General features: G+C 40.5%; 1 protein-coding gene across 10 annotated transcripts in view; it reads left to right on the top strand.

Annotated features, from left to right (window-relative positions):
- The window catches only part of LOC134357983 (catenin delta-2-like), a 1,288,623-nt gene that overhangs the window by 1,250,170 nt on the left and 12,290 nt on the right, over positions 1-26,163 (top strand). For all 10 annotated transcript variants that reach the window (XM_063069823.1, XM_063069822.1, XM_063069826.1 and 7 more), the window contains one exon: positions 23,632-23,763. In XM_063069823.1, the coding sequence (XP_062925893.1) occupies positions 23,632-23,763 (132 nt within the window). The remainder of the gene's footprint in view (positions 1-23,631; positions 23,764-26,163) is intronic.

Here is a 26,163-nt window from a genome sequence, read left to right as displayed (position 1 = left end):
GAACACACATTCACAAGAAAGACACAAATCAAGCATAAATTATGCAAGAAAGAACACAATTAGAACAAAAAGACATAAAGTCTGTTGTAGTTCAAAGTGATCATATAGTCACTATACCGTGGTAATGATTGGGGTTGTGCAGGTAGTTTCGAGAAACAAACAGCTGAAGCGAAGTAGCTGCTCTTGAACCTGGCTCTATAGAACTTCAGGTTTCGATACATCCTGTCCAAGAAAAAAATCCTCCTGCTGCAGAAAAAAATCTTCTTCTCACCTCTTTGTTGCTAATTCTCTTGCATTGTACTTCCAGTCGTTAAGAAACTCCCTGCATGTCATATAACCTGCTTTGCTGTCAGATCTGGTTATCAGTTAAGTTGCTACCCAGATTCTTTCATGGATGAAAGAAGTCATCTTTCATGTTGAGGAATTAATCATGGTTTAGAAATATGGTGATCAGTTCCCATTGACTCCCTCCTAAAGTCTTAAGTTCCATAAATCTCCTTTAAACTTTGCCCCTCACCTTAAATCCGTGCCCTCTAAATGATGATATTTTCGCCTTGGGAAAAAGCCGCCATCCACATGTGCCTCTCATACCTTTATAAACTTCTATGAAGTCTTCCCTCATCATCCATACTTCTGAGAAAAAAAAATCTTAAGTTTGTCCAAACATACCTTGTAGCTTAAAATCCCTAATGCATGTAACATTCTGACGCATCCCCTCCAAAGCCTCCACATCCTTACTGCAAAGCAACAATCAGAACTCCATATGGTACTCCAAAAGTGGTCGAACTAATGTTTTGTACAGCTGCTAAATGGCTTCCTAAACTTTTATAGTCAGGGTGACTTATGAAGGTAGGTTTGCCATACACCTCCTATACCACCTTGTCTATTTATCTTCCCACTTCAAGGAGCAATGGACCCCTTTGTACATCAATGTTCCTTTGGTACTAGCCAATTTCTTTTTGCTTTCCACTTACATTTGACCTCCTGAGCACTCGTCTGGATTAAATTTCACCTGCCCTTTCTCTGGCCACATTGTTAATTCATCTACTTATATCCTGCTGAATCCTCTGACAACCTTCCTCAATGTCCACAACTCTGCCAATTTTTGTGTGGAACACTACTGATTATAGACCTTCAGTTCAGAATAATCAGAATCAGGTTTATTATCACTGGCATGTGTCGTGAAATCTGTTAACTTAGCAGCAGCAGTTCAATGCAATACACTATTATAGAAGAAGAAGAAAAATATAATACATAAATAAGGAAATCAATTTACAGTATACTTAGATTGAATAGATTAAAATGGTGCAAAAAAAACAGAAATAATTGTATATTAAAAATGAGAGGCAGTTCAACGTCCATTTAGGAATTGGATGACAGGGGAAGAAGCTGTTCCTGAATCGCTGAGTGTGTGCCTTCCGGCTTCTGTATCTCCTACCTGATGGTAACAGTGAGAAAAGGGCATGCCCTGGGTGCCGGAGATCCTTAATAATGGACTCTGCCTTTCTGAGACACTGCTCCCCAAAGATATCCTGGGTACTTTGTAGGCTAGTGCCCAAGATGGAACCAACTAAATTTACAACCCTCTGTAGCTTCTTTCGGTCCTGTGCAGTAGCACCCCCCCACAACCCCCATACCAGACAGTGATGCAGCCTGTCAGAATGCTCTCCATGGTACACCTGTAGAAGTTTTTGAGTGTATTTGTGGACATACCAAACCTCTTCAAACTCCTAAAGAAGTATAGTTCTGAAGTAAAGAATAATGCCCTTCCACTAAAAGCAGCCCTTAATGGCCAAGTCGATTTGAATCCAGTCTACCAAGTCTCCCTACATACCATGTCCTGTAATCTTCTGGATCAGCCTACCATGAGGGACCTTGTCAAAAGCTTTACACAACATTCACTGCCCTATCCTCATCAATGAGCTTCATGTTTGACTCAAAGAATGCATTTCATGGTAAGATGTGCCAAGCTGACTATCCCAAATAAATCAAATGTGAGTAGATCCTACCTCTAAAATTCTTCTCCAATAAGTACCCTACCACTGATACAGTGGTAGAATCCTACATATTTTTATAACCATACCAAATAGAGAAAGCTATATCTTTCTAAAATACTCCATGTTATTTACATTAAATAAAGTTTCAGAATTGCCATTTGTAGCACCACTCTGTTTGTTTAGATGCACTGAATGCGAGACCAAGTCAATAAGCACCACTTGTTAATGTTCAATTGTCTTTCATGTGCTTAAAGCTGACTAAACAACTCTGAGTAGAGGGGGAAAACAGTTTATAAACCACTAACTGCAATTTAAATACATCTAGAGGTTGGAGAGGAGCTTGAAACAACTGGATTTAAGGCCACTTTTTTGAGGTAACTCTTTTGATATATAGAAAATACTATTACAAAGCACTTGTATGTAGCAGGAAAATAGAGACATTTGAGTTTCCTGGCAATACAGGTGTCTCCCGTTTCTCGAATGTTCGCTTTACGACACCTTGCTGTTATGAAAGACCTACACTAGTTACCTGTTTTCACTAACAGTTATGAAAAAAGGCAGCGCGCAATAAAAGGCAACACGTGCCCCAAGCAGCCAAGCTGCTCCCCCGGAACTGCATTCCAGCTGGTATTGCTTAAACACGTGCCTGTGAGCATCTGTGCATTATGTCGATTTATTTTGAGCATCCGTTAGCAAGATAAGTTCTAAGGTATCAGAAAAGCCTAAAAGAGCTCCTAAGGGTGTTACACTTAGCGTAAAACTAGACATAATTAAGTGTTTCGATCGTGGTGAACGAAGTAAGGACAAAGTGAGTGTGGCTTGTGGAAGTTGACGAAGATGATGTTGAAGAGATTTTGGCATCCCATGACCAAGAACTGATAAATGAAGAGCTGATGCAATTGGAAGAGGAGAGGACAACCATTGAAACCGAATGCAGTAGCGAACGGACCGGAAGTGAAGTCGTCCAGGAACTGAACATGAAGCAACTGCAATTGACAACGCTGCAATGATTGCAGAAAACTACGACTTTAATTTTGAAGGGGTACGTAGGTTTAGGGCATATTTGCAGGATGGTTTGAGTGCTTACAAAGAACTGTATGATAGAAAAATGCGCGAGGCTAGCAGTCAAGCATACGGTCGTTTTTAAAGACTTCCACACCAGCCACGGCAGACGACGAACCTTGACCTTCGACATCGAGGCAGGCAGACATAGAAGAAGATGACCTGCCTGCCCTGATGGAAAAAGACGACGATGAGATGACACTCCAGTGTCCCACCACCCCAACCTCCGACAACTCAGCCTAACACACCATCATCAGTGTGCTCGCTGTCTTCCCAATTCCGGTAAGTGATACTACACTGTACGTACATTATTTCTACTTTATATAGACTGTGTATTTTTATGTGTTATTTGGTATGATTTGGCAGCTTTATAGCTTAAAGGTTACTGGAGAGAGTGTTTCTGCTGAGAGCGCTTGTGTGAGATTTTCGCTACGGTGGACAGTGCAATGATTGCAGAAAAATATTTCTACTTTTTATAGCTGTGTATTTATATCATTCCTGCTTTTATTATATGTTACTGTTATTTTAGGTTTTATGTGTTATTTGGCATGATTTGGTAGGTTATTTTTTGTGTCTGCGAACGCTCACAGACTTTTCCCATATAAATAAATGGTAATTGCTTATTCACTTTACGACATTCCGGCTTACAAACCGTTTCGTAGGAACGCTCTACCTTCAGATGGCGGGGGAAACCTGTAGAGGGGACATTTCTTTCATCCATGTTTTGTGTTGGTAACGATTTTATGGATAATTTATTTTTTTATTCAGACTGTCAGAGGTGAATATTTCTGTTATAGCTAAACAGAATCGTCATTTTAATCAAACAGTAGAGTGGTGGGGAGCTTCAGGAACTCTTTCCATAAACCACTTCACCTTTCTGCATCCTTTCTTCCTTTAAGTCCTGTAGGATACAGCTAGGGGTCCAAAAGGGTCCAGCTTTTGGCCTCCTGTCATTATTCTTATTATGTAACTTGGTCTTACTTTTTGGCTGATTGTTCTTGTTGAGGCATCTTGTGAATTTTTACTGCATTATATAAATGCAAGTTGCTTTGCTGGTGTTGGATTTGATGGCACTGGAGTGGTTGGAACTGATGAATCAAGCTTTTGTACTTCATGGATGGCCCTCCCCCACCTCCCTCCTAGAATGTATTGACGATCATTATGTTTTAACCTTACTCTGTCGTTTGGCACTTATGATGTGACAAATGTCAACTTCGTGTAAGTGGTTATAGGTCATTGTTTTCAGATGATGTGCCTGCCTATTTAACACACCTGTAAATATACCTAAGTAGCTGTCCATCCTGGCCTAGCTTTTTAAAAATGGTTGAAAGATTTAACCACATTTCGCAAGTGTCACAGTACCATAGCATTCTCACATGTGCTGATTTTCATTAATTTCAAGAGAAACATCTTTACTTCAGCATTTATATGCTTAGAACCGAGCCTGACTGCCTTCCTTTCCAGGAAACATTGTAGCCCTTGTCATTTACACTGACAAAATAAGAAAGCCTGCAAATATAAATGTGAAATCACAATCTGTTCCACATCCGGAAAATATTTTCAATAAAAGCAGAGGCTTATGTAATGCTCATACACAAGTACACAAACAATGTACCAGTATAAAAGCAACCTATGATAAAAATTTAAAGACACTCCATAAATGGCAGTTGACTTTAAAAGTGTATCTGTATGGATATTCTGCCTAGGAAATTATTTGGTAATTATTTGCAAAATACATGTATATAAGTAGAACAAGACTTCCGGGGTTGAGTATGGCGTGAGTCGGTGTGTGTGAGTGTGGCTCCCGATATTTATTGAAAATCTACCTGCTTATCTTTGCCGTATGCTTGAGACCATTGTGAACAACGCGGGTCGTAGCTGGACATTGAAATGGCAAGTAGAATGTACCTTCAAAGTAAAACTGGGGAAAAAGATAGCGAAGCCTCGAGCAAGAAGGCTGATGTTACAGTAGTGGCGCCGTTGCACGCTGCTGGATCTGGACCCGGACCTGCGCTACCCGATGACTTGGAGAGGCTTCGTTTAGTACTTATTACTGACATGACGCAAGCAGTGCATTCTGCCCTAAAAAGAGAACTTGAAGATGCTTTATCACCAGTGAATGCCACCATGGAACAAGTTATGTCTTCTTACGAGTCGCATGACGAACGCATTCGTGAGGTTGAAGACGGCTTGAATGATTACAGTGACCGACTGGTGAGTGCCAAAGCCGCCATTGCAGTGTTGCAGAGAGAAAATGCATTTCTGAAGGGAAAGCTAGATGACCTCAAAAATCGGTCACGGAGATCCAATTTGATAGTGGTTGGCATTCCTGAAAATTTGGAAGGTTCGGACCCTGTTAAATTTATGACCGAGTTTTTTGACGAAGTGCTGGGGACAAATTTTTTCCCAAGTCCTCTCGTACTTTTGCGTGCTCACCGAGTCGGACGTAAACCATCCGGTGTCTCTGAAGCCAAGCAAACGAGACCAAGAACGCTCCTGGTTTGCTTTCACTCCTTTCAAGATAAGCAACGCATCATCAATAGACGGAAGCAGGAGCTGTATTTCTGCGGACACCGCGTGTTTTTTTATGAAGATTTCAGTGCAGAGCTGGGGAGAAAACGAGCAGCTTTCAAGGAGATGAAATCCCTGCTTTACGGGAAAGGGGTCAGATTTGGCCTGTTGTATCCTGCCCAGCTCCAGGTCATGCATGAAGGTAAAAAGCATTATTTCCATACACCAAAGGCGGCCAAAGAGTTTCACCATTTGCGCTGGGGAGAAAAAGAACGAGAAGAGCAATGACTTTTTTTTAGGTTATTCATGCTGCTTTGAAGGGGTCTCATGCTGAGGCAAACTGTTAATTTTCACAATCCACTTCTTTGTTCATTTTTTCCAGTTTAATTTGCGGAACGCGATGGGGTCGAACTGCTATGCTGCCGAAACTGATTAACAAAAACTTTCAACCAGCAAAATGTAAATATTTGGGATTTGTATCTCGGGCCTAAGTGTTGCCTAGTGTTTTTTTTTGTTTTTAATGCTTAGCTTGACCTGTGTCATCTTTAACATATTAAAGATAGTATAAGTGATAGGATCAATTTTAAGGAGGGGAGCCACCCTAGATTAGATTGAAAATTGGGCTGTATGGGGAACGCCTTGGAAGTTTTTTGTTGGGTACTGCCTGCGATCATCCTCAATTAGGGAGGTAGATCTAGGTTTCGGGGGTTAATTGGGTTTTTTGTGTAAAGGGGTGGGGAGAGTGTTTTGGGGGATTACCATGGCAGTTTATTCTTTTGTGTGTTACAGGTTGAGCAGACTTTCTTTTTATCGTGCGTTATTGTGTGCAACTTATACCCTCGCTCTGTTTTGGACTGTAGGCCCTGTGTGTCTTTTGATATGGTTAACATGAGTGCAGCTGATGGAGGCCACCCTGTGAGGTTTATTTCTTGGAATGTAAAGGGGCTCAATGGTCCGGTTAAAAGAGCTAAAGTTTTCTCTCATCTGAAACAATTAAAAGCAGATATACTATTTCTACAAGAGACACATTTAAGAGTGGAGGACCATGATAGACTTCGTAAAGCATGGATTAGTCAGGTTTTTCATTCCAGATTTAATAGTAGGTCTGGGGGGGTGGCAATATTAATCACCAAAAGAATGCAGTTCACACCATCTAATGTAATCAGTGACCCTAATGGTCGCTTTATTATAGTCTCTGGCTCTCTCTTTCAGATACCTGTTATTTTGGTAAATGTTTATGCCCCTAATTGGGACGATGTCCACTTTGCAAATAAGGTTTTGTCATTAATACCTAACCTGAATACACATAAGCTAATCTTTTCCAGAGATTTGAACTGTGCTATTGACCCACTGCTTGATAGGTCTTGCCCTCGGGGAACATTTTCTGGTATGGCAAAGGCCTTCTCGATGTTTATGCAACAAAATGGTTATATGGATCCTTGGAGATTTTTGAATCCATCAGTCAGGCAATTCTCTTTCTTTTCTTATGTTCACCACTCCTACTCCAGGCTAGACTATTTCTTTATAGATAACTCCTTGATACCAATGATTAGACAAATTGAGTACACTGCTATAGTTATATCTGATCACTCGCCCGTGAAACTGTTCCTATGTTTTCCTTTAAAGGTTACAGAACGGCCTCTGTGGAGACTTAACCCCCTTTTGCTTTCTAATGAGAAATTTTGTAGTTGTATATCGGCTAACATTGACACATTCTTCGAGACTAACAAAACTGAGCCAGTATCGTACTCTTTACTTTGGGAAACTTTAAAAGCTTACTTGAGGGGTCAAATAATATCTTATACTTCACACGCCAATAAAGAGCGTAGGAAGGAAATACAAGTGTTATTGCAATCTATTTTGGACCTGGATAGAAAATACTCTGAGGCACCCACTGCGGAATTATATAAAAGCCGGGTTGATTTGCAAGCGAAGTTTAATCTTCTATCTACAAACCTATCAGAACAATTAATTCTTAAGACACGTGGCCTCTATTATGAATATGGTGACAAGGTGAGCCAGCTTATGGCTCATCAGTTGAAACGTCAAGCTGCATCACGACTTATTCCTCAGATAAGAGGCATGCACCAACACTTGACAAGCAATCCAAAAGAGATTAATAACATCTTTGCAACTTTTTATTCCTCTCTGTATGCCTCAGAGTTCCCCTCAGATAAAGCAAATATGGAACTTTTTTAGATAATTTGGAAATACCAACTCTTGAACCAGAAGTGGTGGAGGACCTAGATCGGGCCCTTGGGCAGGAAGAGATTAATAATGCCATTATGGCTATGCAGAGTGTTAAGTCCCCAGGTCCTGATGGTTATCCAATAGAATTTTATAAGGAATTTAAGGATAAGCTCGTACCGATCCTTCTAGAAGTGTTTCAGGAATCTTTGGAGAACGGCTCCTTACCCCCTGCTCTTTCACAGGCAGCTATTTCACTACTTCTTAAAAAGGACAAGGACCCGACTCAATGTGGATCATATCGCCCCATCTCACTTTTGAATGTAGATGTGAAAATTTTGGCTAAAGTGCTTGCATGCCATTTAGAACGTCCCCTTCCCAAGATAATTTCAGACGATCAAACAAGTTTTATTAAAAATCGCCATTCTTTTTTTTAATATCTGTCGACTGCCTGATGTCGTTTATTCACCCAGTGATTCTCCAAGTCCGGAGGTTGTTATCTCCTTGGACACGGAGAAGGCGTTTGATAGAGTGGAGTGGGCATACTTGTTTAGTGTTTTGGAGAAATTTGGATTTGGCAGAATATTTGTAGCTTGGGTTAAGCTATTATACCACTCGCCTTTAGCATGTATACAGACAAATTATTTTCGATCTGACTATTACCCATTAACACATGGCACTCGCCAAGGCTGCCCATTGTCCCCTCTTCTTTTTGCAATCACAATTGAGCCTCTTTCTATTGCACTTAAGTCAACTACATTATTTCAAGGTGTTAGAAAAGGGGACATGGAACACCGTGTTTCCCTATATGCTGATGACCTCTTACTTTATGTTAGCAACCCTGTAGGTTGTAGTCCTGCTATTGTGTCATTATTAGGTCAATTTGGAGCCTTCTCTGGCTATAAACTGAACTTTCAAAAAAGCAAATGCTTTCCCATTAATAACTTGGCTCTACAGATCCAACAGGAATCTTTGCCTTTTCCTTTATCTCGAGATGGTTTTGTATACCTAGGAATACATATTACTCGCCCTTTTACATCTCTGTTTGAAGCTAACTACAGGCCTCAGGTTAGCCAAATGAAGGCTGATTTCGAGAGATGGCGCAGTTTACCCCTTACTATAGCTGGGAGAATTCAATCAGTGAAAATGACTATACTTCCTAGATTTCTTTATTTGTTTCAGTGTTTGCCAGTTTTCTTATCTAAGTTATTTTTTAAATCAGTCGACCAAGCTATAACCTCCTTTATTTGGGAAAATAAGGTCCCAAGGGTTAATAAGCACACTCTCCAAAGAGGTTGTGACGTAGGTGGAATGGATCTTCCCAGCTTTATTCATTATTACTGGGCATTTAACATTCAAAGAGTATTATTTTGGCTCCACCGGCCAGATATAATCTGGTGCCTGCTTGAGTCACGGTCTTGCCACTCCTCGTCTCTCCCAGCTTTGGTGTATTCTTCCTTACCATTGAAATCCTCTCAATTCACATCTAACCTGGTCGTGCTCTCCACCCTCAAAATTTTTAATCAATTTCGCTGCCACTATAAGTTCATATCAGCTTCAGTTTTGGGCCCCATTCATAAAAACCATTTATTTCCTCCCTCCACATTCGATTCAGCTTTCAGACAATGGGGTTTGAACGGTCTTATGCGCATTAAGGATTTGTATACTGATAACATATTTGATAGTTTTGACAACCTGCGCAGTAAGTATGGCCTTCTGCATAATCATTTTTTTAAATACCTGCAGTTTCACCACTTTGTCAAGGAAAAATTTCCCTCTTTTCCTGATCTACCACCTGCTATGTTATGGGAAAAACTCACTCTTAGCTTTAAAGATAAAGGGCTGATCTCTGAACTATACTCTCAGCTGATGTCATTGGGAGTTCAAGATCTAAACAAAACTAAGAGTAGGTGGGAGGATGACCTGGGTATGGATCTGGCTGAGGAATATTGGGCAAAAGTATTGAATAGGGTTCATTTCTCATCATCATGTGCTAGACTGGGGCTCATACAATTTAAAGTTTTACACAGGGTACTTTTAAGTAAAGCCAGACTTCCAGACATATACCCTGGGACAGATGCTGGCTGTGACAGGTGTTCCTTCTCTCCGGCTGGTTTAGTACATGCACTTTGGTCATGCCCTCGGCTTGATGACTATTGGGCACTGGTTTTTAAAATTGTCAGTGAGGTTTTGGGGGTGACACTGAGACCTTGCCCACTTATAGCTGTATTTGGTGTGGCAGATGATGATTTGGGTTTAAATGCAAGCCAGTCGGATATCATTGCATTTACATCGCTATTGGCCCATAGGAGAATTTTGCTGGTTTGGAAATCTGCCACTCCCCCAACTGCTGCTGCTTGGTTAGAAAATGTAATGTTTTTTCTGAAATTAGAAAAGATTAAATTCACTTTGAGGGGGTCTGTGAAAAAGTTCTATTTGAAATGGGGACCTTTCTTATCATATTTTGGGAGTCTTGAGGAATTACCTACTAGTTGAGGGCATTTGATTGTACTTGGGAAGTTGTCTCCCATTTAACACGCTTATAATTTACCTCACAGGTGGTTGATGAATTGTAAATATGAGTGTATTTTGGATCATCTGACATGTCGCAGATGTGTGCGAGCCGTCGTCTTGAAGTAGTGTGGGGGTATGGTTGTGAAATGTCCGTACTTGTATTTGTGAATTGTTGTGTTGTAAATATATTAGCTGCTATGATATGTTTGGGGAGGGCAGGTGGGGGGAGGTTTATTTGGGGGTATGATATAAAAGCAAAATGAAGGAAAAATGTAATCCATTATATATTCTCTATTGTGTCATTCCTTCAATAAAAATAAAAAGAAAAAAAATAAGTTGAACAAGAAATTAGCAAAGATAACAGAAATATCATTGTAGATTGGTAGTGGAATTGAATATAAAAGTAGTGAGATCATGTTTCAGTTATATATGGCATTAGTAAGACCACATCTGGTGCCTTTACTGAAAGAGGGATGTATTTGAAGTTTTTCTGCCACGTTTCTCTGTCGGGAACCGAGATTTAGCAGTGGAGAATTATTCAGAAACTCAATTAACCCACCCTCCCACCACATAAAGCTGCATCTGTGTCAAAGTCTACAGATCATACATAGATCAGTTACTTAAGAACTCATAGGGCAAAGGTAGAAGCAAACTATTTTCACCCCAGCAAGCTGTCAGAGAAAGAAATAGCGTAGGGAAAATTTATTAGGATTATTAACCACTTCTTGACGGTACTCTTGGATAACAAGCACATCAGTGCTTGTAGCACCTGTTGTGTATTGAATATTTCAGTAATATTTGAGTAATCTTGTAAATATATATGATTAAGCATTCCTTGTTGTTTAAGTAATTCATTACGGGTTATATTTGAAAGTACATGCATGGCGTACATCATAATGCCAAATTAGACTCGCATTCCCAGCTCCTTTGTTTTCCTTTCGATTTTATGTTTTGGAGTTACAAAGCATATCAGTGGCAATGAGTATGTTTTAAATGAAACCGAGACAACCGTCTACCTGTTGAAGCACAGTGAGAGTTTCAGTTTTAAAAAAGTGCATTGAGAAATACTCAAGTAAAAAAGCACCTACGTCTGGGATGGAAGAAGACTCCAAAGTGTTTCTCACCATCAACACTCACAAAGGGCTTTATCGCTATAATAGGTTTATTTTTGGAGTAGCGCCTGCATCTGCACTCTGGCAGAAAACTATGGACCAGGTGCTGCAAGGCTGTCCAGGCACAGAGTGTTACCTGGATGACATCAGTGTTACTGGTAAGGATGACAAGGAACATCTCCAAAATCTCAAGACAGTGTCAAAAAGATCAGAAGATTATGGGCTTAGAGCACAACGTGACAAGTGTGAATTCTTTAAAACAATCATCACTTACTGCGGTCACACTACTGACACACAAGGATTACACAAGTGTGCTGTGAAAATACAAGCAGTGGTAGATGCTCCAAGGCCAAAGGGTGTGTCACAGTTTCAGTCATTTTTAGGATTTGTAAATTACTATAGCGTATTCCTGCCAAACTGGGCTACTGTGCTCCACCCCCTGAACTCATTACTACAGATCAGGAAGAAAAGCCAATGGACAAAGCAGTGTGAGATGGCTTTCAAAAAGGTAAAGGTAATGTCAGACATTGTGGGCACACATTATGATACACATTGTCCGGTGAAGCTTGCCTGTGATGCTTCACCTTATATAATGCAGTAGATGCAGCCATGTCACGTGACGGCAATGAACAGCCCATAGTCTTTGCATCACGTCTCCTGAGCACTGCAGAGAAGAGTTACGCACTGATTGAGAGAGAGGTCTTGAGTCTGGTTTGGGGTGTAAAACGTTTGAACCAGTACTTGTATGGGAGAGAGTTTACCCTCATTACTGATCATGCCCACTTTCAATCCAGAGAAGGATGTTCCACAAACAGCAACAGCACAAATGCAGAGATGGGCTTTGTTTGCTGGAGGGCACTGTTACAAAATGGAATTCAAGAGGACAACTCATCACTGAAATGTTAATGGATTGTCCCATTTACCCTTGGAAAGGGAAATACCTGAAAAATTTACAAAACAGGACACTCTTCTCGATGTATTCTCCCTAATGCAAATCAAAAGTCACCTTATTATGGCAGGGATGATCCTAAGAGGAACCAGAAAAGACCCCACAGTGTCTCAGGTCTACATGGCCACCTAAAATGGAGAGATTGTGCAGCAGAAACTCCAGTTCTCCCATTTTTACCAGTGCCTGGATGAATTTACCCTTGATGGGGGTTGCCTTATGTGGGGCTTGCGGGTTGTTGTACCATACAAGCTGAGAGCTAAAGTGTTGGAGGAGCTACATGCTGGTCTTCTAGGTGTTAGTAAGCATGAAGACATTGGCTTGAAGCTTTGTCTGGTGGCCTGGGATAGATCAGCAGATCGAGCAGCTCACCGTCCACTGTTCAGAATGCCAGCACATCCAGAAGATGCCAAGAGCAGTGCCTCTCTATCCCTGGGAATGGACTGCATTGCCCTGGAAAGGATTCATGTGGATTTTGTCCGGACTATTAATGGGGACAAATTTCTTAGTAGTAGTAGTAGATGCAGTTACAAAGTGGCCAGAAGTGTTTTCAAGAGCCTCCACTACAGCCTCATTCCCTATTGATGTGTTGAGAAGCCTCTTCTCAAGGACTGTTGTTCTAGAACACTTCGTCAGTGACAAAGGGCCACAGCTGCAGAACAATTTCAGTCATTCCGGAAAATGAATGGAAAAGACACATTACGTCTGTACCATACCATCCAACTACAAATGGCTTGGCTGAAAGGTTTGTCCTGAGTGTAAAGAACGCACTGTGAGCAATGTCAGCAGAACACACAACGTTGACACTAAATCAGAAAGTCACCAATTTCCTCCTTTCATATTGCAATGCAGCACACTCCATAACTCACCAGCTGTGCTGTTCCTGGATCCCCTCAAGCCCAATCTCAGAAGGAGTATGCAGGACATATACTTAAGTTGAGGTGCATTCTATATTGAGTTGGAGTTTATAGTTAAGCAGGGAGGACCCGAGCATGCTTTCCATCCGTGCCGGGTTGAGCATCGAGCTAGCCACTCGGCCTCGTAAAAAACAAGGGTTGAGTCAGGAACGTTCATATCGTGACCCGGATAATCTGAGAGGAGACCAATCCTAACACTAGATGCCAGACAAGAATGGGTGACTGTCTGGTGCGACATGCTAGGAAGGAAGGAGCAGGGAGGAGTGATTAGTATATTGTTTAATTCAGCATTCTTTGTTGTTTAAATAATTCCTAACAGATTATATTTAAAAGTACATGCACGGCATACGTCATCATGCCATCATGTGATACTGTGCTCGTCGCTTAATGTAAAAGCGAAGTTCGACTCAAATTCCTGGCTCTTTTGTTTTCCTTTCAATTAGTTTTTATGCTTTGGAGTTACAAAAACATGGTGGTGCCCTTCTATGATCTCTGAGCTTGTAATTTCAGTATGCAGAGACATTAGTGCAAAACAATTTCTACTGTGCTGTAGGGGACTCTTCCATCCAGGGAAATAATATTAAAAGAGAAGTCGATCTGTGGCTTTCACCATCTGTTGCTATCAGATGACCCATATATAATTATGCTGGCATTAAAATAGGAATCAGTGTGTGTCAACTCATTTCAAAACAGAATTGATTTTTTTTGCAGGCAATTGAGTTGAACATCTTATTTGGTCTTGCAGGATGGACGACTGTCATTATTTAAATGCAGTCCATTGCTCTGAGCGATCATGGCCATCTCTGTAAGACACAGAGGTCTGCATATGTGTTACGATTTTATTTTCCTGTAGGATCATCGACAGCTTATGGAAACAGATAATAATCTCGAGGTTGGAAAGTCATAGGTATCCTCACAAAGGTGCACAACTAACGTAGTAATATTTGTCACAGGGGGACCAGTCTGCCTCATTAACAAATACAAACTTTTCATTATATTAACAAACTACTTTTCGATAAAGATAGAAGCAGTAAAAATAAGTACATTAAAAAATTAACATCTATGTGATGAATTTTATAACCATCCCAGAGCACTTTATTAAGCAATCTAAAGAAGCTTGATGTACTGTCATTATTGTAGTGTGATTAAAAGGAAATTGCAAACTTAACTGATTGTAATCAATGGTGAGTCATTCATAGGTTAACCCATCATATAATTCAGTCTGTTTCTATAAGTTTCTCTATTAGCACTTCTTCCTCTTGTACAGACAACAACAAGCTCGTCTAATTCATTCAGCATAACCTTTCCCTAATGCCACGGGGTTAATTTGCCCTCCCCACCATTATCCTGAACAGAATAACAGAAGAAATCTCAGAGAATGCTATTTAAATTCTACTTACAGTAAAGCTCTGGTGTAAGTATGGGGAGGAGGTAAAATCAGTAGTAGTTAGTTTAAGCTGCGTCAAGTGAACTATGCTAGTTCACTCCCGGCGTTACAGATCTGAGCCATTACATTTATTCTAACCAGTTCCACATTCAATGTGATAGTTTGTATGTTTTCCTGTGACGTAACAGGCTGTTCAGCCCTTTGCATCTATGCCAGCTATCAGAATAATCCCATTTCCCTTAATTATTTCCTTTTAATGGTTCTCTCTCTTCCTATCAATTGACACCTACACACCGAGGGCAATTCATAGTGGCCAATTGGCCGACTAATTTATATGCCTTTGGGACATGGGAGGAAATAGAAACAACCAGGGGGGCGGTGGTAAGGTAAATGTGCATGCAATATTGGTGTTGGATTGCGTGGCATCATTTGCGGGCTGCCCCCAGCACATCCTTCGGTTGCGTTGGTTGTTCATGCAAATTACGCATTTCATTGTATGTTTTGATGTGTATGTGATAAATAAATGAGCCTAAATCTGAATCTGAATATGCAAATTCCACATAGATAGCTCTGGAGGTCAGGATTGAACCCAATGGAAATGATCTTTGTGATGCAGGATGAAGGACTGGAGACATTTGAGTTATAGTTCCCAAATCTCTCTATCACTGGAATCTTTCTTACCTCCATGTTTGATGAGGACTAATTGATGGAGATTGATAACTGTTATTAGAAGGAAAAAGATTGGTAAAACCAGTTGTAACATTCTCAAGTCAGAAATAGGAAAAATTCATTAGGGAGCAAATAAATGGCAAAGCAATTAAGTATTTTGGACCATTTTCAATGAATCCGTGCACAAATTGCTTCCCAGAAATGTGGAAAATCAACAGTCTGGGGAAAAGCAGGAAAACATAAGAAACTGACACTTGAAAAAAAATGACGTAACAAAATTAATGGAATTGGAAGCTGATCTATCCCCAGGGCCTGATAATATGCATCTCACAGCACAAGAAAAATTTGGCATGGGGAAGTAGTGAATGTATTGGCTGTTGTCTATCAAAATTCTATACTGTGGAATGGTTCATGTGGACTGGAAGAATTACAGGGCATTTAGCCTAACATCAGTTGCTGGGAAGACGTTACAATCCATGATAAAGCATGTGACACTAGATTACTTAGAAAATATTCACAAGATCAGTATACACTTGGAAAATAAAGTTCAACAAAGAGTTTTTTGAAGCTATAAATGACAGAATAAATAAGGGAGAACCAATGGACATGGTGTAATTGGATCTTAAGAGGCCTTTGATTAAAGTCCGACAAATGAGGTTTATATGCAAAATGAATACATGGGAATATACTGGAATGCATTGAAAATTGGTTGACAGACAGGAAATTGAGAGAAGGAGGTAGCAGTGCTCTTTCAGGGAGGCAGCTGGTACCTTATAAAGTCCTGCAGTAATCAGTGCATGGGTCCCTGCCACTCACAACATATATGTATTAATGATTTGATTGAGGGAATGGAATAAATATTTCTTAGTGTTCGGATAATATAAAGCTTGATAGAATTATCAGCTGAGGATGTAAAAGGATTTAAGGTGATTTAGACCATCTGGCTAAGTAAGCAAGTACATGGCAAATACACTGTACTGTGGATAACTGTGACATTATCCACTTTTATAGGAAAATCAGAAAGGTGGGGTATCATTTAAATGCAGTTATGTGTGATATGTTTATGTATAAAGAGACCTGAGTATGCTTGTAGACTAGTCTTTGAAAGCAAATGTGCAGAAGTAGCCAGCAGTTTGAGAAAAGTGGTATGTTGACCTTCATTGCAAGAGGTTTTGAATACAGGAGTAAGAATGCAGCAAGAAAATATAGAAGAACATTTTTATAGTAGAACTTATCTTGCACATTGCATGTCTTATCTAGGAATGGAATTACTTTTTGTGGAAAACAATGTATTGTTAATTCTTCAGACAGTCCTGGGGGTTGGTGGGTCTGTTGTGTAAGGAGAAGTTGGGTTAAACAAGGCCCTATTCACTGGAGTTTAGAAGAAATGAGAAACAATCTCGGTGAAATGTACAAAAATATCATGGGTTCAACAGCCAGGATGTAGCGAGGATATTTCCCTCGGCTGGGAGGGTCTAGGGCCCAAGGTCACATTATCCGTATATCGGATAAAACAACTTGGGTGGAGATGAGGAGAAATTTCCTCACTCAGAGGGAAGTATACCTGAGGGATTTTCTACCACAGAAGACTATGGAACACAGATCGCAATATATTTAAGAAGAAAACAAATAGATTTCCGGGCAGAAATTACATTAAATGGTATGGGAAGAGAGATGGATATGGTACTGAGGTACAGGATCTGTCATGATTGTATTGAAGGCAGCACAGGCTTGAAAAGCCAAACAGTCTTCAGCTACTCCTTTTTTGTGTTTGATGTTATATTAGTCAGCACCTTTCATTTAAGAGGGAAAACATATAAAACTACAGATTTGCATTTCTTATTGCATATACAGACAACGTGGCTTTGTGTTCTGAAAAATTGTGATATGGACCATTTCCTATGAGCGGGAACCATCCAAATATGGGGGCTGCCTCTACTATTCTGAGTCAGGGACGCTTCCTCAGAACTGCAGGAAGAGTGGATGGTTGAGTTTTCAAAGCAGAGCTGTGCAAGATAAAAGCCAATATGGAGATTGATTAAGGCAGATCTGGTGACAAGAAACATGAGTGCATTTTTAAGAAGTGGGGTGAGAAAGGGACTTAAGCATAATACTTGGAAATAAGAACAGCTTACCTAAGGTTGGAAAATTTTATGGGGATTTTCGCAGGCAGATATTTGGACAAGTGACCTAAAACTTGGAACAGAAAAGTAACTTTTAAGAGTGAAGTAAAAGACTGTGGTGTGGAGAGGAGATTGAGGAAGAGAATTCTAGTACATTAGAACTTAAGCAGGTGAAGGCACTCCTCCCAACCAAGAGCAAAAGAAATTACAAACTTGCATGGGATCAGAATGGGAGGAATGTGGTAATTTTAGTGAAAGTGGTAGGCTGTAGGCAGTTACAGGATTATGAATGAGCAAGTCTAAAAGGATTATTTTTGTTTCATATCACTGCCAGGATTATAAAATGCAAACTAAATTAACCTCATCTTTTATCATCTTGCAATGTATGTATCAGCTTAATGTTTCCGTATTTGAAAGTGACTCTGCATACTTATCTACCTTCAGGCACTCCTAGACATGCAACACTGCAAAGGTGTTGCTGGAAAAGTGGTTGTAAATTCTCATCAGTTTGACTGCACCTTACAGTATGTCATTGCGATAGGGAGAAGATTATGGAAACATAGGCTGCCAATCAAAGTCTGGTTACTTGAATTTGATCTCTCATTTCCCACTTGCATTCCATTGTGAAGTGGGATGTTTCATTTGTTCATGTTTTGTGGGTAGGTTTATAAATTCATAAATTGGTTTATTATTGTCTCTTGTACTAATGTACAGTGAAAAACTTTTACTATCCATACCGTTCAATTGTCACAACAGTGCATTGAGGTACTGCAGGAGAAAGTAATAACAGAATGCAAAATAAAGTGTTAAGTTACGAAGAAAGTGTAGTACAGGCAGACAATAATATACAAGTATCAGGTTGCACAATATTGAGGTAGATTGTGAGGTAGATGGTGCCTCTGGTCCCGTGGAGTTGCATGAACACAACATACATCACATTTACTTTCAGTTTGCCTTTGGGAGGCACTTTTTCACCTGTGTTAGTCTTTAGCATCACTGAGGTCTTCACAAATGGTACCTTAGAAAACAGTCTGTTGCAATCAGCCTCTGGAATTATGGACAAAGCTGACCCTGAGTCCAGCCTCATTTTCAATTTCACACCAGACACATCTGTTGTGATCCAGATGATTTCGTCATGTGCTTCAGTTATACTATGCAGTTCTAGGCATGACAGTTCACCTTTGACAGACTCTATGTTGTCTGGTTCTGTTTTACATTCAGTAACTTTATGCATTTGCTTAGTTTTGTGTTTGAGATCATCAGTGGGGACAGGAGAGGTCCTGGAGGATTGGAGGGTTGCAGATGTTGTTCCCTTATTCAAGAAAGGGAGTAGAGATAGCCCAGGAAATTATAGACCAGCGAGTCTTACTTCAGTGGTTGGTAAGTTGATTGAGAAGATCCTGAGAGGCAGGATTTATGAACATTTGGAGAGGCATAATATGATTAGGAATAGTCAGCATGGCTTTGTCAAAGGTAGGTTGTGCCTTACAAGCCTGGTTGAATTTTTTGAGGATGTGACTAAACACATTGATGAAAGTAGAGCAGTAGATGTAGTGTATATGGATTTCAGCAAGGCATTTGACAAGGTATCCCATGCAAGACTTATTGAGAAAGTAAGAACGCATGGGATCCAAAGGGACCGTGGTTTGTGGATCCAGAACTGGCTTGCCCACAGAAGGCAAAGAGTGGTTGTAGATGAGTCATATTCTGCATGGAGGCCAGTGACCAGTGGTATGCCTCAGGGATCTGTTCTGGGACCCCCTTCTCGTTGTGATCTTTTAAAATGACCTAGATGAGGAAGTGGAGGGATAGGTTAGTAAATTTGCTGATGACACAAAGGTTGGGGGTGTTGTGGATAGTGTGGAGGGCTGTCAGAGGTTACAGCAGGTCATTGATAGGATGCAAAACTGGGCTGAGAAGTGGCAAATGGAGTTCAACCTAGATAAGTATGAGGTGGTTCATTTTAGTAGGTCAAATATGATGGCAGAATATCATATTAATGCTAAGATTCTTGGCAGTGTGGAGGATCAGAGGGATCTTGGGGTCTGTGTCCATAGGACACTCAAAGCTGCTGCGCAGGTTGACTGTTTGGTTAAGAAGGCACACGGTGTATTGGCCTTCATCAACCGTGGGACTGAGTCCAAGAGCCAAGAGGTAATGTTGCAGCTATATAGGACCCTGGTCAGACCCCACTTGGAGTACTGTGCTCGGTTCTGGTCACCTCACAACAGGAAGGATGTGGAAACCATAGAAAGGGTGCAGAGGATATTTACAAGGATGTTGCCTGGATTAGGGAGCATGCCTTACAAGAATAAGTTGAGTGAACTTGGCCCTTTCTCCTCGGAGCGACGGAGGATGAGAGGTGACCTGATAGAGGTGTATAAGATGATGAGAGGCATTGATTGTGTGGATAGTCAGAGGCTTTTTCCCAGGGCTGAAATGGCTAACGCGAGAGGGCACAGTTTTAAGGTGCTTGGAAGTAGGTACAGAGGGGATGTCAGGGGTAAGTTTTTTTTTACGCAGAGTGGTGAGTGCATGGAATGCACTGCCAGCAACTGTGGTGGAGGCGGATACAATGGGGTCTTTTATGAGACTCCTGAATAGGTACATGGAGCTTAGAAAAATAGAGGGCTATCAGTAACCCTAGGTAGTTTCTAAAATAAGTACATGTTCGGCACAGCATTGTGGGCCGAAGGGCCTGTATTGTGCCGTAGGTTTTCTATGTCTCTATGTTTCTTCTATGAATCAACAATCATTTGAAGCATGGGAGGATTTGCCACATTGATAACACCTTTGGCTTTTTGCACCATTCAGGGAAATTGTGTGCAGTTCACATTCTAACCTCTTTTTCTGTAGTTCTGGGCATCCTTTGCTGCAGTCTATAACGATGTTGCAATGGTCGATGCCCATTCTGAGGTGAAGTGTCTTTCTGCCAGTAGCCTTATGCTTTGCCTTTGCATGCCACATACAAGCCTGTCCCTTAGTGCATCAGAAAGTCCATCTCGAAAGTCACAATACTGGGAAAGTTTGCTCAGTTCTGGAATGTATTCAGAAAGGCTATCATTTTTTGACTGGTTCCTTTTGTAAAATCTAAATCTTTCAGCCATTGCCAGCAGTTTATGGTTCAAGTGATTTTGTAAAATTGTAGCAATTTCGTCCAATGTCTTGCTTGCTGGCTTTTCAGGTATTACTAAGTTGCATAAGAGACTACGTCCTTGCACCCAGTAAGCGAAGAAGTGTAGGGGCTTTCTTTTGCTCCTCCACATTGTTTGCGATACAATACAGTTCAACTCTCTCAGTCTACAACTCCCAGCCTTAAGTAGCACTAACAAATTTGTCAACTTTCCCAACTGAAGCCATCGCCACGTTACTTACACTGTAAATTCAGCACATCTTTCAATGTTACTCACACGTCTGTTAGCGTCCATGATGGCCTTCTCTGTACTGTTTCACTCTTGTTGTTTTGTCCCGTAATCATGCTGTAACCGTCGGTGCAGTTCATGATATTTTCTGACATTCAGGTTCGTGCTTGTCACCAATTTGTTGTGTCTGTGCAAAAATATATTAAATACACATATATTAAATAAAAGCACAGATGTGGGAGATGGCTTTAACCGGTGTGTTCGCATTGCAGCGAGTGAAAAAGAACAATGCGCATACGCAGACAACAGTTGTGCTAAGGGGGGGGGGGGTAGGTCATTGCTCTAAAGGAAATACATTACAGTAGCCTCAAACCTGTTACTTATCCAGACCTATATATCCTTCGGTAGCTGATTTCACTTCAGAGTAACTTTAAAGCCAACAATGTATTTTTGAAGGGTAGTCATTATTGTAACCTACTTATTGTGGTATCCAATCTGTACACATTGAGATTCCATAAATAGCGTCCTGATAATTTTATACCTAGTTAATCTGACTGAGGGAAAAATATGGACTTTGACTCAAGTGTTCTCCAAGTAATTGCTCGAGCATTTTTTATGCCACCTGAGAGAAGACACATGAGTTTGGTTAAACTTTCTAGGTAAGGGCAGCAAATCAGTCCTAAATGCTGCACTTAAGTGTTTACATTGCATTTAATAACAACTGATCTGTTTGAGTTTCATTTTGTGTTGTAAAATAAAGTTATTTCATGATACAGTATTTTACATTGTTATCAACCCTCTCATCAATGCTCACTTCCCCTTGTATAATCCCTTTACAGTTCATATAAAATTGTGTTCAACTTTATTCAGTAACTATATTAAATGACAAATGAATTTGAAAACCAGCTACAGTAAACAGATATTTTTTGTAGGATGTAAAATATCACAATAATCTTTTGCAGTGGGAATGTTATCCTTTAAAATATTTGGTCCATTTCACACGAACCTTCATGTCATCCTTCAAGCTACAAAAACAGTTTTCAAAGCAAAAATAACTTATATGAAACTCATCTAACAGAAATTCATGGCAATCTTGTCCTGATTAAATGACCTGCCATGAAACCAATTGACCATTGCAGTTTCCTTTTAAATTACCTTTTGTACATTTCATTTTAAGCTCAACAGATACACAAAAAGTTATTGGAGCATGTTACGTCATAGTTTCAGTTGCAGAGGTATTTTGGAAGCAAATGTACACAAGTAGTCTCTTGAGTGTTGTGATTGGCAGGGCTGCATGTTCCTAATAACGTGGAATCATCCCTGCTATAGGTATATGACTAAATGAAAGCCAAGGAGAAAATTTATTGACTTGACATTTTTTATTGGCTTGCTGTCAATTTTGCAGTTCCTTCTCATTTCAAGTTTCCTTCCCAGAATCTGCAATAAAATTGTCATTTGTCAACAAGAGATTTTTCAGCAGGGGAGCAAGCCAGTGATTGTTTTCAATGCAGGTTTTTGAGCAATGAAGTACTGATATCCGCGAATATTAGTGAGGAAATCTGAATTCCTCATTTTAGTGAGGCAAACATGGAGCTTAGCCAAAAGTATTTTTTTTAAATCAAGGATCAGTTAGTAGGGGAAGTAACTTTATATTCCAATTCTTAAAATTAGTACAATACTTCAAGGAGTTTTGCTATTTGTTGTAAACATTTTCCCTCAATCTATCAGCAATTGTAAATCAAGTCAGGCTGAATTTCATTAAGTCTTTACACACTTTTTTTCTTTTACACAAAATTAAGGCCTAATTCCCAGGACATTAAGATCGCTGTAAACAAATTTATTTTTTGAAATAATTTTAGTCGGTTTTGTGAAGCATATCCTTGGGAAGGATATGCCTGTCAACATTTTCAGTTCTCTGTTTCCTCAATTAAAACAAGTACATCTAGTGTTTTTGCTCAGTACTCTAGAAGTTTAGCTCTTACAAGATGATGTCGTTATTTAGAACAGTGCACCCAGTCTTCATTATCCTCTGATTTGCTATTGGTAGATCCTCATGCTCTTAAGGTTTTCCTGTAGCGGTATCTGGAGTTTTCAGTGACACAGAAAGTATCAAGAGGAACCTAACAGGTCGTCTGTCTCCCCTCTTTCCTTCAGTCCAGATGAAGGGTCTTTATTCAAAGCATTAACAGACCATTTCCCTTCATGAATGATGCTTGTCCTATAGAGTTCCACAGTTCCCTGTGCGTTGCTCCAGATTACAGAATCTATGGTCTTTTTTGTCCCCCTCTTGAATTTTCAAAGGCTGTGAGCCATAAAACTGTAACTGGAATGTCTTCAAAACAGTATAAACATGTATTGATGTATTCTTCTATACGTGAGTTTCCTTTATTAAATCAAACCAGTTGCAAAGCCTGTGGAAGAATCACAACCCCATGTCTTTTTCCTACTTGCATCCTGCTGCCAGCTTCCCTTTTCCTCCCAGTCTCTGTCTCCAAGGTCAGCAACTGCTGGCCGAGAAGAATCAGCAGCTTGCTTGATGTGGCAGAGGTAAAGACATGATTGTGCCTCCATTCTTTCTTCTTTGTCAGATAACCGAGTTAAGGCTCCACTCCTAATATTTCAACAATTAATTTTATTTTCCATGGCTTTCAAGGGATGATGAAATGGGGTGGTGTGTGAAACTGTCCTCCCGATTGCAATCTTTCTAACAATTTTGTGCTGTCGAATCAAAAAGGCTTTCAGTTGGTCAAGTAGAGTGAACAACTCCAGTTTCAAGTGGCTAACCTTGTTGTCAAAATGTTCATAGGAAATATATCTGAATAATACAGATCCTCTCAATTTCAGCAAGCGCCCCAGCTTCACCTCGAGAGATGATCAACTTAAAAGAAAGAAAGTCTGACTATGACACAAGTGGGACCAACTCTAGCTACCACGCGAGTAAAGGAGAACATACCTCTAGAAAAGATACTGTTCCAGGTGAGAACATAAAGAAAAGGACCTGGAATAGACTTTTAAGTCTACTCCCTCAGTCACAGAGTTGTAAGAGGCTTTTTCCACTGTGCCCATGCTGATTATCATGTATTTATCTCTACTAATTTAATTCAGTTCTTCAATAAATGCCTTTTAACCTGTTTGCTTTCGCAGCTGAATCTGATATTCCATAAATCTGTATTTTATATTCCTCAATAATGTATTTTCAGTGAGAAAAAATGGAAATATCTTAGAAAACATAGAAAACATAGAAAATAGGTGCAGGAGTAGGCCATTCGGCCCTTCGAGCCTGCACCGCCATTTATTATGATCATGGCTGATCATCCAACTCAGAACCCAGCCTTCCCTCCATACCCCCTGACACCTGTAGCCACAAGGGCCATATCTAACTCCCTCTTAAACATAGCCAATGAACTGGCCTCAACAGTTTGCTGTGGCAGAGAATTCCACAGATTCACCAGTCTCTGTGTGAAGAAGTTTTTCCTAATCTCGGTCCTAAAAGGCTTCCCCTCTATCCTCAAACTGTGACCCCTTGTTCTGGACCTCCCCAACATCGGGAACAATCTTCCCGCATCTAGCCTGTCCAATCCCTTTAGGATCTTATACGTTTCAATCAGATCCCCCCTCAATCTTCTAAATTCCAACGAGTACAAGCCCAGTTCATCCAGTCTTTCATCATATGAAAGACCTGCCATCCCAGGAATCAATCTGGTGAACCTTCTTTGTACTCCCTCTATGGCAAAGATGTCTTTCCTCAGATTAGGGGACCAAAACTGCACACAATACTCCAGGTGTGGTCTCACCAAGGCCTTGTACAACTGCAGTAGTACCTGCTCCTGTACTCGAATCCTCTCGCTGTAAATGCCAGCATACCATTCACCTTTTTCACCGCCTGCTGTACCTGCATGCCCACTTTCAATGACTGGTGTATAATGACACCCAGGTCTCGTTGCACCTCCCCTTTTCCTAATCGGCCACCATTCAGATAATAATCTGTTTTCCTATTTTTGCCACCAAAGTGGATAACTTCACATTTATCCACATTAAATTGCATCTGCCATGAGTTTGCCCACTCACCCAACCTATCCAAGTCACCCTGCATCCTCTTAGCATCCTCCTCACTGCTAACACTGCCACCCAGCTTCGTGTCATCCGCAAACTTGGAGATGCTGCATTTAATTCCCTCATCCAAGTCATTAATATATATTGTAAACAACTGGGGTCCCAGCACTGAGCCTTGCGGTACCCCACTAGTCACCGCCTGCCATTCTGAAAAGGTCCCGTTTATTCCCACTCTTTACTTCCTGTCTACTAACCAATTCTCCACCCACACCAATACCTTACCCCCAATACCGTGTGCTTTAAGTTTGCAAACTAATCTCCTGTGTGGGACCTTGCCAAAAGCCTTTTGAAAATCCAAATATACCACATCCACTGGTTCTCCCCTATCCACTCTACTAGTTAGATCCTCAAAAAATTCTATGAGATTCGTCAGACATGATTTTCCTTTCACAAATCCATGCTGACTTTGTCCGATCATTTCACCGCTTTCCAAATGTGCTGTTATCACATCCTTGATAGCCGACTCCAGCAGTTTCCCCACCACCGACGTTAGGCTAACCGGCCTATAATTCCCCGGTTTCTCTCTCCCTCCTTTTTTAAAAAGTGGGGTTACATTAGCCACCCTCCAATCCTCAGGAACTAGTCCAGAATCTAACGAGTTTTGAAAAATTATTACTAATGCATCCACTATTTCTTGGGCTACCTCCTTAAGCACTCTAGGATGCAGACCATCTGGCTCTGGGGATTTATCTGCCTTCAATCCCTTCAATTTACCTAACACCACTTCCCTACTAACATGTATTTCACTCAGTTCCTCCATCTCACTGGACCCTCTGTCCCTTACTATTTCTGGAAGATTATTTATGTCCTCCTTAGTGAAGACAGAACCAAAGTAATTATTCAATTGGTCTGCCATGTCCTTGCTCCCCATAATCAATTCACCTGTTTCTGTCTGCAGGGGACCTACATTTGTCTTTATCAGTCTTTTCCTTTTTACATATCTATAAAAGCTTTTACAGTCCGTTTTTATGTTCTCTGCCAGTTTTCTCTCATAATCTTTTTTCCCCTTCCTAATTAAGCCCTTTGTCCTCCTCTGCTGAACTCTGAATTTCTCCCAGTCCTCAGGTGAGCCACTTTCTCTGGCTAATTTGTATGCTACTTCTTTGGAATTGATACTATCCCTAATTTCTCTTGTCAGCCACGGGTGCACTACCTTCCTTGATTTATTCTTTTGCCAAACTGGGATGAACAATTGTTGTAGTTCATCCATGCAACCTTTAAATGCTTGCCATTGCATATCCACCGTCAATCCTTTAAGTGTCA

The sequence above is a fragment of the Mobula hypostoma genome, chromosome 17 (genome assembly GCF_963921235.1).
Source record: "Mobula hypostoma chromosome 17, sMobHyp1.1, whole genome shotgun sequence".
NCBI classification, from domain to species: Eukaryota; Metazoa; Chordata; class Chondrichthyes; order Myliobatiformes; family Myliobatidae; genus Mobula; species Mobula hypostoma.
Note: the sequence above shows the minus strand (reverse complement) of the source record. Positions and strands in the feature narration are given on the sequence as shown.